Source organism: Dermacentor albipictus, chromosome 1 (genome assembly GCF_038994185.2).
Source record: "Dermacentor albipictus isolate Rhodes 1998 colony chromosome 1, USDA_Dalb.pri_finalv2, whole genome shotgun sequence".
NCBI classification, from domain to species: Eukaryota; Metazoa; Arthropoda; class Arachnida; order Ixodida; family Ixodidae; genus Dermacentor; species Dermacentor albipictus.
Genome location: NC_091821.1, coordinates 8,855,251 through 8,867,375, shown reverse-complemented (window position 1 = coordinate 8,867,375; position 12,125 = coordinate 8,855,251). Strand labels below are relative to the sequence as shown.

Here is a 12,125-nt window from a genome sequence, read left to right as displayed (position 1 = left end):
GAACAAACAGGCCAGATGCAGCTGCCATCAGTCGCCATTCTTTAAGTCAGCATTCCATTGGCCAACACTGCACTTTCGCGAAGCATTGATGGTAGCTTGCCTACGTCGCCGGGGCGCCTAAAACATGGTGCCTGACCTGTGCTATACCGGGACGTCGCACTAAGCTGGCTAAACGAAACCACGCCGTTGTCGGCAGCTATCTCCAAGAGTTGTCTGTTGGTGAGGAGATGACGTCGGGAATGAACAGCAAGGCTTCGGGTAACATGACAGCTGGTCACCCTCAGGTCGTATTTCCAGGCGGCGGATAAGTCTGTTGCGTCCCAAAACGGCGATGCGCCTTCTTTGAGTGCTTCATACAAGACAACCCCTTCACCAGTGCCCGCCGGGTTGGCGACTGGGCCCGTTGTTGACTTAGACGGGCAAACAAGGCGCTCCCTTCGAGGCGACATCAACCGCTGCCCTCCGTGTACGCGGTAACTACTGTGAAGGCCAGCCTCATGATTCTGACGAGCTGGCCGTCATGGACAGCCATGAGCCAGTGTCGACGACTTCCGTGGAAACAGCGTGGACCAGTTTCCAGATCGTCTCGTCATTGTTTCTTAGGTGAGTTCGAAGGTTGGACATCATAGACGGAGTCCAGCAAGGTAGTGCGACCATATTGGTTGAACTCTTTGAGAAGAGTTCAACCAATATTATTAGGCCAAATGCCGCCATCAAATGCCCTCGTCTAGTTAACTATAGGGAAAAGAATTGTTTTAAAAGAGGACACCTTTGGTACTTTATGGGCGCTGATGTAGTTTGCTTAGACATGTAGTGAGCTGAGACGGTTGAAGCTCTCGGACATAAACCGTGCTCCCATATCTGCAACCAATTGAGGAAATATGTAAAATATACGAGTTTCTCTTCTCCTTAAACCTCCCGATCTCACCCCCAACCAACTAGCACCTCTCGGCTATAGATAAGGACGACGGCGTGGGTACGCTTAGCCAATCTAGAACGAAGCCCTGTATAGCACAGGCCAGCTACAACGTTTTTGGCACTCGGTGGCGCATGCAAGTGAGCCTCACAGCCACGACCCACTCCGAACCACGAACCCCAGACCTGGATCACAACGGCACCATATATGGCTCTAAGAGTTCCTTATATGACGGATTTATTTTGTTCAACGTTCCTTATATGATTTATAAAGTTTCAGATCTGGCACTGTACCCAGCTACGACGCCTTTTATTGCGTGTTCCTTATATCCCCTGCGCCTATATGACTGTTAACGTCCCAAACCTCGCAATACATTGAGGCTAAGAAAGTATGCCGCAGGTCTTTTTTACAGCGAAGCTGTTAGCGTCTAGTTGGTCGGGATTTCTGGCGGCGTCGCCCTCACTAAAAAAAAAAGAAAAAAAAAACACCTTCCTTGACTACATCGAAAAGTGCATACATTCTTTGGTATCAAGCATACGACAAACAGCACAGCATTCGCGTCTATAAAGATAAAGCACTAAACAAGCATCCAAACCACATAATTGATGATAAGGCACTCCTATTAACAATGCGAAGCACGTAGTGGTCCCCGCATACGTTTTCCGGTAGATTACTGTTGCGCAAGCTGCCGCGGCAACGGCAGTTTGCGACGTGGGAAGTGCCATATATATAAAAAAATTGCCTAGCTAATCATTGCATCGTTGTTTCAGCGCCGCTATGTGTAGGCAACAGATAGCAATAGGACTCCCGAGGAGCAAAGTCAATACGAGGAACTGCAAATGGAAAAGAAACGGCAATGCGACCAGCGGGGACGTGCTGCCTCTGGTTGTATTGCCGTGGAACTCCAGAACAGGGGAAGTGCACATTTCCACAATCTCCTGTGGCTGAATAATGCGCCGGCGGAGGAATTTAGCGCTAAACCATCGCACGGTGACGGCAGAAATACGCCTGGAGTGTTAATATATTTGAGATCGCAATAAAATGACCGGCTCTGTCAGCTAGGATGCTTTGCGCGGAATGACTGTGATGTCGCCGCGGGCATGCGCTTTAGCCTGGCCGACGCAGTCATACCTGACAGTCAATGTGTGTGTGCACCGTTCAAGGATTGTTGTGCACGCGGCCGAACTTGAGGGTTTCCAAAACAGGTGTCGTCGAGTGTGTGTACGTGTCGCGGTCGGTTCACACTGGGCTCTGCCCATCAGTCATGATTACTTTTGTTCCCTGCATCTTTTCGAGGCCATGTCTGGTTGCTTAAACTTTGGTGCCTGTTGGATCGCGTCGGCTTGCACAATTTGTCTGAGTAAGCGATTGGTGGATAGACCTTTATCTCCCAACGGTTCATGTGTCTTTTCGATGCTGCAAAAACCAATTTAAGGAAGAGGTCCGAGCCTTTTCGGGAGACAGCAAGCCTACATGACTGCAGTTGGTTAGTGCACGGCTTTTTTTCACTGAAGTATCACCCAGCTTTACACATTTTCGGGGCGAAGTACAGTGCAGTGATAGTAGCAAACCATTGACGAGTGTTTTTAGAGTGCGTCACGGTCATGTAACAGTTCACAAATACAAGCACTAAGGCCAGCCATGGACCTGAAGGCATTAAAGAAGCCGGAATTGCTTGAACTGGCCAGTGAGCTGAACACAGGAATTTCAGAGAGAAAGAGAAAGCCAGAGATAACTGAGGCGATCGACGCAGACGACGAGGAACTAGAAGAATTCTTAAGTAGCATAAGCAAAAAAAATAGGAGAGTGTAGCACGTGATGCCGAAGAAGAGCGCTCAGCACGGGAGGCCAAAGAGGAACGCGAACGCGTAGCACGCGAAGCGCTCGAAATGAAGTGCCTTGAGCTTGAGATATTGAGGGCTCAAAATACCGGAGAAGCGACTGCCTCATCTCTTCTTCCTCGTTCCTTTTCTTTTACTTCATCCATCGTCTACGGCCCTAAATAGTTCCATTGTTCTTAGTGTTTTGTTTTGACGGTGCGTCAGATATCACGCGCGTCGCTTCTTCGTCGTCGGCTTCTTGCGCTCACCCATTCGCTCTCGATGTTAAGTTGTCTTCGCCGCACCACTCCATTTATCTACGACACTGGCTTTGCGCATTGTCTCTCTCTAATACACACCAGATTACTCGCGGCGGTGGCTTGACGGCTATAGTGTTTCGCTTCTGAGCACGAGATCGCGGTATCGAATCCCGGCCGCGGCGGCCGCATTTCGTTGGGGGCGAATGCAGAAATATTCATGTGCGGGGCATTTGGCTACGTTAAAGATCCCCTGGTAGTCAAAATTAATCCGGAGTGCCCCACTACGGCGTGCCTCATAATCTAATCGTGGTTTTGGTGGATAAAACTCCAGAATTTTCGCATTCAATGTTTTTTTTTTTTTCTGTGGCTACATTAGAATGGAATGGTGTGCATGTTTCCCAGGCGCAAAAGGAAGAAATACAACTGGCAAATATTTTGGCGAATAGTCCATAAATGTACCGCGTGACCAATCTTCAGTTGGGCAGTTTCGGAGGACACATGAAAGACGGTGATATACAGCAAAATATGGTTACGGATGTTTCAAGTAAGCCACATTTCGATTCACTCTTTTCACTACGATGGCTGTAAATGTCACTTGCTAGTCTCAAGGCAATGGTGATTAATTCCATTTATTTAAAGAAACACAGAAATGTCTGTACCCGAAAACTACATGAGCGAAGAGAACACCTGTAGCCACCGCGGCGTCAAAAAAAAAAAAAGGCATGAGCATTTAGGTTTTGCGACCTAAGCGGGGTGTCATCCACTTGAGGTGAAATTCTTTTCAGATATACGTGCCGTTTACATACTCTGCGAATGTGAGTACATGTGGGTGATATTTACTTTTCCTTCACTTGCAGCAGGCGGAAAATCAATTTCGAACTAAAAATGTGACGCTGATATGTTTCCATCTATCAATATGTACGCAATGGTATGAACGGAACCCCCCGGCCGAATCAAATAAGTGCGTTCGCATAAGTACCTCACGGTATTTGTTTACCATTTAATATCTCTAACTACAATATTGTCACATAGTTCCGAAGAAGAGGTGGGAGTATGAACTAGAAATACCTTTTGTATAGAACTTACATATGCTATGTATTATGTTGCACTTCCCAAGATATACCAAAATCTAAAGCATTCCACAAATATTGCTTTATAAGAGTCATATCCATATATAACATATTTACGGCAGCACGCAAATACAGGTCATATGAGGCTTATTGGAATAATCTTGATATGGCTATATAAAAAATTGGACAGATGTGATCATATATGGCCGATCATAAATGCCAGATATGGATAAAAAACAAATTGACAGGTATGACCATATATATTTATATACGTAAACCACCATATATGTCTTTAGTAGGTCATATATGTCCAATTCTTTATATAGTCATACCTAGATTTTTCTACGTAAAAGAAGATATGAAATTTATGTAAGGTCCTATTTTGAGAGAAAACCAGAAATCAAGACCAGAAGCGCTCCGCCACCCACCTGAGAAAGAGGAAACTGTCGACGCTTATGAATCCGGCTGTTGCAATCATGCTTTGCCATTCATCAGCATATTTAGCCAAGTTCGCCATTCTTGCTAGAAAGAAATACAGAAAAGCTGATGTTTATGGAGCATATCATAATCACAAGGATATGCATTGTGTTATTTTTGTAGGTAGTACTGGGAGTGTTTCAGAACAGTCATTGTTCCTAAACCACATATTTTAAAGCGCTTGCGTTCTTTAGCTACTTCACCTCTTGAACGAACTTTGTCCGATCTCGCACGCACAAACACACAAAAAAATCGCAGAACCCATCTCCCGAATATTGCCGATGGTAATGCGTTTAGCATTGTATCGATATAGGGACATAGCGTATTGTCACCGTCGAAACGAGCTATGCATGAGGCGTGTACAGCAGCGGGACTCCTCTGTTTCACTTCGCAAATAACACTCGGTGCCACTTTCCGGAGCGACCACGAAGCCTGCGGGTGGCATTTGAAATGCACGGCACGCCGGTGCGTGCGAACGCTGAAAAACGCGTCATGCGGCAGGCGGGATAACCTCTCACTCATTTCTGGACACGCTGCGCCATCTAGTGACGCTGCCAAGAAGTCCACGCGTGGCCTCCGAGACGAGAAGCGTGGCACGCCGGTGCGTGGTGACACTAAGAATTGTTCCCTCGCTTGCCGCACAACCAGTGGTACATACTCAGAGACCCGAGTTCACGAGAGGTTCATTGAAGAGTGGCACATACCCAGTGCGTTCATGGCGCAGCTCGCTAAAGCGTTGGCGTGGAGGGCGTTTATTGAAAAGCGGCATATCCTGATTGCATTTGTGACATAGCCTGCTGAAGCATCGGGTTGCTGTTCTTGGGGAGACCGTGTGAAGTAGGTTAGGGTCCGCCGAGCATCGATCAGAGAAACTGAAATGATAGTTTTCGTCAGTGTAGCCGCACATTCCCAGTGACCCAAGTTAGTATTGAAGAGGGTCATTGATGACGAGTGCAGACCGAGTGGCACATACCCAGTGCTCTAAGTCGGCGTCAAAAAGATTCATTGAAGAGCGGTACCTACCCAATCTCATGTCGGCGTGGAATAGGTTCGTTCAAGAGCTGCACATATGTACAGAGTGCCACAAAGTCAGTGGTCCAAGTTGGTCGAACGGTTGATTTCTAACCCTGTTCCCTCAGCAAAGCAGCCCGATGCCCTACTCTTTCGAGCACGGACTGCCCAGTTACCCAGGTAGGCGGTAAAACCGTTTTTTTAATTATGGGGTTTTACGTGCCAAAACCACATTCTGATTATGAGGCACGCCGTAGTGGGGGACTCCGGAAATTTCGGCCACCTGGGGTTCTTTAACGTGCAGCTAAATCTAAGTACATGGGTGTTTTCGCATTTCGCCCCCATAGATATGCGGCCGCCGTGGCCGGGATCCAATCCCGCGACCTCGTGCTCAGCAGCCTAACACCATAGCCACTGAGCAATCACGGCGGTTCGGTAAAACCGCTAGAGACACAGTTAGAGACAGAGAGTTAGCCTCCGAAAAAATTGTGAAGTCTCTAAAACCGTTAGAGACACAGTTAGATACAGAGAGTTAGCCTCCGAAAAGTTTGTGAAGTACTCTAGGAATGCTAACACATTAAAAAACGTGTTCTCAGTATATATGGACAACTTCGGTCACTGTGTATGTGCCCTTGCTTATGGCAGCTGGCTCGCCAAGTAGGCAACTTGTGTCACTGAGTAGCGTCACTGGGTGCGTGCCTATTCTTGGTTAATGCTCCAAAATATATGTGCCACCGACAGAGGAGGGTTGTGAACTAACAGAGCACACACTAATAAATTACCATGCTTTCGAGCATACTTTGAGAGAAAAAGAACATTTTGGGACATTTTGTTTACTTGTTGCCAGTCGATACCGGGGCATATTCCTTAATGTGCATACACTGATTTGTCTAATATACTGTGACAGCGAATGAACTTACTAATAAAGTTTTCGCAGTCGCACGAATCTGGAACGACTGCAGCACGACGTAGCACCGGATGTCGAAAAGGGTAAAATGAGGCTTCGCACAAATTGGTCGAAGGACGGACGTAAAAAGAATCGGGGGGGAGGCTTTTACTAAGCACAATATTGACTCTTTGCGTCGTTTTGCCATTCTGCTCGTCTTTCTTTTCTGGCAGAGGAGCTCGTTGGTTCCTGCACCAAAAAGCTCTGCGCATGAGCCGTCCTATATATTTTACCAACAAACGAGCCACTAATGCATTGCTTACAAGTGGCTGTGTTAAATAAAACGTTCATCGGCACACAACTGTAATGATGCTTGGTGTCATCGCATTTCTCTATAGTCATTAGTTTGCATGCCACACTAACATCCTGAATACATGCGCCTGTGTCCACTCATCTATAGGTATTGTTACGAACCGCCTGCAAGGGTACTGACCTACAAACTTTTCCCAGACAGCTGCAGCTGCGGAGCTGGCGAGCTTCCGAGCAGCGACCGAGGAACCCTTCCCCACCTGCTGCGGCGACTCGTATTGTGCAGGCGACGATGTGCCGCATCAACACCCCCTCGGCGCCGCTATGACTAAATGCGGTCGGCGGACCAAGTATTGTTAGTGGATCCGCCATTGCCGTCACGGCTTGTTAGAAGCGGTGGAAATCCTGGAAGAAGATATATTGTGGCCGTCTAACGGGGCTTAGAAGTCATGGACAGACACCAGGCGGCCATTGTCTGCAGGGTCTACACTGGTATGAAGAGGCGCCTGCTCGGGGAAGGACCAGTGCCTGCGAGAACCCTCTCACCTCGGCGTGGTCAGTGAAACCTGTGCGGAAGTGAGTGCGTAAACCTTCCCCCTCAAAGGCGGATTGGCTGCGATGCCTTTGGATGCTCCGTTTGGTCGAACAGCTGAACGGCCTAGATCCCTCACCTAGGAATCTAGGTAAAACAGAGTGTATTTAAGGAGCCGTTGGCGGCTCTTCAGGGTTTATTCCTCTTTCAGTCATTTTAGACTGATGAACTGTAACGTTCTCCATGTAGAAACTGTAAGAAAATCCCATATTTCTCATTCTCGATGAGAAGCAGCCCTTCCCTGAAACAACGTTCTCAGCGTGGATAAGTTGGGCGACGGCATCGACCAGCTAGCATCTATTTCATACCCGACCCCAAACATACAGTATGTGCTCGAAATCACGATCAAAGAAGCGGAATAACGTGCTTGTTCTGTTCATCAGAGCATGTGATGGAATTTCTGATGGGGAAGAATGCCCAAACCTACTCACACCACACAGGTGAAGTCGCACCGTAGCTGTGTCCAGCAGCAACCCAGACGATGCTCAAGAAGCGGATGCCGTGTAGGAAGCGCAGCCTGTAGGCGTCGGAACCTTTGTCTTTAGCTACGTGAAGTATCATGTTCGTATTCGACGCTACAGAAAATGACGTCAAAGCAGACAGCAAGCAATCTGAAAATAGGAGCGAAGAAACAAATGTTGAACCACGATCGAAAGCACGATGGCAGCAAACAGTTGAACAAAAATAATAGAAATAGTTTAGATACATGATTTAATGTCCTATTCATTCAAATAATTATTACTGCCATGACACACATACTTTAGTTACGAAAAAAGAGCACGTTTTTAAAACATTGTACAACATATTACCTATACGATCACGTCACATGACTTGCACCAAAGTTCACTCCTATGAGCATTTTGAAATTTAAAAAAAATCTCTGCAAAGAAAATCTTGGGAATTACATTGTTCGGAAATGCGTATAACTTATCAGAAGGAATGAGAAGGCTGGGATTTAGTATTATGAAATGTAGCGTTTGTTGCGAATTTTTGGTTAAGTTAACATCATAAGTTCTCTGGCGGGTGCTCTAGAACTCATCCGATTACTCGTGAATATCAGTCTTTGCTAGCACTAGTCCGCATACTTAGGCGCACTGCTTTGTGCTGCAGTAGAGTTGAGACCGTGTCCTCAGGTACAGTTTAGTTTATTTTACGCCTCTAGATTGCTCTCCTTGATAATCATGTGTTCCACAAAACGAATAATTAAGCGCAGCTTTTTTTAAAAAAGCAATTATTGGGAATATTTTAGTTGATTTCGAGTGTTATATGCAGCTACAAGTTTAAAAGCTAACTGAAAATAGGCTGCATATGAAATTTTTCAAGCTCGGTATGTCTAATTGATAGCGAATAAAAGCGTGGTGTGTGAGCAAAGAATGCCGTCGTTGGAGCACTGAGAAAAAAAAAAAGAAAAATAAACACCAGAATGATGGCATCAAATTTTACCCGAAAAGGGCAATTGCAATTTTTTGGGTGCCACATATTCCTGAACATGTGCCGCAAGAATATTGAGAACTAACCTAGACGTGTTTCGGAAACGTCTCGAACCAACCTCGGTGGCACCTTTGAGTAATATTTGTACCTCGATATTGCCACTGAGAGCGAAATGCTCCCAAGAGCACCTTCGCTAAGAGGAAACCCTTATTATTCAGCACTGGCATAGAAATTACCTAGAGCTTTTGACGTAAACATCTGCTAGTGAGGCACATCCGAAGCAACACTATTAAAAGGCGAGCAGAAGCATCCTATACAAGGCCGTTCTATTTCCAGCACTGTAACAACGAAGCATTTTAATTCACTCTCTGTGCCGAACGATGTTTTCACTCACCGAACTTACTCACTACGGCTGTGCGTTCACGTGGGATGCAGCCTAAATAGAGCGTACTAAAGCATGGATATGTCCGTCGCCGCTTTTTAAGAAGCGCAGGGCGCACGTGACTAAGATACTGGAGTACGTAAACGTCGTGGCACCCCAAGCGTACTCCAAGAAAGGACCGGGTCTGACAGCGCGACATGTCTGTCATAGTGAAGACTTTGCGGATGTGCCAGTTGTCTCGCAGCTCCATGAATCCAGCGGGTAACATGCACAGGAGTGCAGAAAGAACACGGACAACCCCACCTGCTGCCCTGACCGTGGTTTATGCCGTGTTTACCGTGCCGAGGACTACGAACTAGCTCAAAAGCAAACCGTTCTGTGCCTTGTAAACGTGAACTAATTGAAGCCGCTGAGACTGTGGATTCGCATGCGCTCGAAAGAATCCATGAGCAAAAATGATTTCGCTGAAATGCTTAACTCTCACTGCCGTACGTATCCCGAGGGCACCTTCGAAAGTCTTCGAGCTGTTTCGCGACAGTTCCTTCAAGAACTGATTAAGCGTGAATTCATTTTTTGAGCCCTCGTGAAGGAATCAGTGCCAGTTCATGTCTTTTGTTGTGTAGAGATATTGAATAACAGATGTATTTATTTCCTAACGGGTGATTGTAGAAAGAAAAAAAGCAGATATTTCCATGCTGCATTGCTGAAATGTACTTATTGATTCACGTCTTTGTTTTCTACCTGGCCTTCTGTAACTGCATGATTATGGTTGCGTACGAAGCCGAAGATGAGTGGCCAACAAGTTCTTTACAAATGCGGTGCGTGAACTTACTCTGCTTCTTTCTTTTCATATCCTGCCCTGCAGGGCTGCATATATCCAGAAGTGTTCCAACCACAAGCAACAACACCAAAATGCCAAGAAACGATCTGTCAAAAAAAAGTGCAATAATGACAGGAAAAAGTCAGAGTTCCTATGATTTCCTTTATATAGACTAGTTATTTCGCATAGTTCAACACTACCACCAGCACATACTTACAAAATAGCAACCTGCCCTTTTGTCATGGCGGGAGGCAAAGATGTTACGCAATTCGAGATGGTGACATCTATGGAAGGAGGAAGCACTGAAAGAAGAGCAGAGTAAATTGGCAAAATTACTTCGGAAGAATCTTCTTATAAAATCAGCACTTCTCTTATTAGATATTAATTGCGTTTCACGTGCATTGGAATGGCGTTGCGGGAGTTTAATTTATTCCGATGTTTCGCTCGCATCCTGTACGATCTATTTCTGGGACACCGGGTATTTTATGCCTATCAGGGTGTTTCTGTGCACGTTTATTATTCGACCCTAGAAATAAGGTGAAAATATCGTGATTACTTATTCTTTTATAAAATAATTCACAGGCACTTCACCTGTCCGCGGTTAGTGTGTGCTGTAACGATCTGCGTCTCTCTCCCAAACTTGCGTAGTGCCAGCCTTTTCTACGCAAATTAAGCTCGCTCGTCTAACACTATAACACGTTTTGTAACAGAACAAAATACCTTAGGTTGTGATCACGATATTTTCAGCCCTTGTATTTGTTCTTTAACTGACTTCTGCCATTGATTTATTTCAATTTCTTGTTGCATTTTGTACCACTGTTCTTTCAGGTTTTCTCTTTTGGTTTTTTGTTTTCGGTTCTTCGTGTAACACAAGTGCGCCAATACAAAGTCGTAGAGTAGTTTTTGGGCGCATTAAGGAAAAAAAATGAATTATGGAGTTTTACGTGCCAAAACCATGATCTTATTATGAGGCACGCTGTAGTGGGTGACTTCGGAAACTTGGACTAACTGGGGATCTTTAATGTGCACGTAAATCTAAGTACGCGGGATTTTTTACATTTCACCCCCATTGCAATGCGTCCCGCCTCGTCTGAGATTCGATCTCGCGACCTCGTGCGTTGCAGACCAACACCATAGCCAATAAGGAACCGCGGCGGGTAATTTCAGGAATAAATGAAATAAATGTCCTTGCGGAGCTTTCTGAATGGAGGTATGAAAACGGGCCTATAATATTCTGATATTCACACTGCCTGCGGACAGTGTGAATCATACTTTCCTCGAGTGGTTGAAAGGCCGGCTCCGGACTGCGCCAGCGTTGGCAAACGGTAGATAGTGGGTTAGACATTTTTTTGGTTAACCGCGCATGGAGCGTGACGAGGCATTGCCAACCCGCCGTGGTTGCTCAGTGGCTATGGTGTTAGGCTGCTGAGCACAAGGTCGCGGGATCGAATCCCGGCCACGGCGGCCGCATTTCGATGGGGGCGAAATGCGAAAACTCCCGTGTACTTAGATTTAGGTGCACGTTAAAGAACCCCAGGTGGTCGAAATTTCCGGAGTCCTCCACTACGGCGAGCCTCATAATCAGAAAGTCGTTTTGGCACGTAAAACCCCATAATTTAATTTTAAAGGCATTGCCGGGCGACAACGGCCTCATTGCGCCGTCGGCTTGTACTTTTTTTAGCGAACACTGGTGACCAAATGGGCCATTTGATAACTCAAAGAAGATTGAGTCACACTATGCGTGGATGCGTAGTATGGTGTTACGAGAATTCGAAGTCATTAGCGAAAATCGTTTCTTTGCAAGATGGGTGAAACAAGCTTATGGTGTTTCCTTTAGCCATAGCTGCTGTTGCCTTCGGCTAGCTAATGCAATGTTATACTAATCTGATTGCTTGCTGTGTGGTGTGGACTACTCCATACTCGCATGAACGAAGCCTCAAGTAAGAAACAGCTGATTTGGAGACACTAAACTGCGACATGGCTTCGAAAACTGCAGCTTCGCTCGCGGTTAAAAGTGTTTGAGAGAGAGGAACAAGTTGACATATCTTGTAGATATCAGCTAAAAGGGCTTGAATTATTACAGATGGACAAAAAGTTGCTTAATGGATGGAGGTTGGTGAGATCTTTCCCGATAAAGCCTTTTAGGCAACT

At 45.9% G+C, this 12,125-nt stretch overlaps 1 protein-coding gene across 1 annotated transcript in view; it reads right to left on the bottom strand.

Moving 5' to 3' along the window:
• The window catches only part of LOC135897362 (nose resistant to fluoxetine protein 6-like), a 133,881-nt gene that overhangs the window by 84,192 nt on the left and 37,564 nt on the right, over positions 1–12,125 (bottom strand). The window contains exons 4-7 of the mRNA XM_070538891.1: positions 10,192–10,276; positions 9,987–10,081; positions 7,773–7,952; positions 4,495–4,588 (exon numbers count right to left, since the gene is read on the bottom strand). Of these exons, the coding sequence (XP_070394992.1) occupies positions 4,495–4,588; positions 7,773–7,952; positions 9,987–10,081; positions 10,192–10,276 (454 nt within the window). The remainder of the gene's footprint in view (positions 1–4,494; positions 4,589–7,772; positions 7,953–9,986; positions 10,082–10,191; positions 10,277–12,125) is intronic.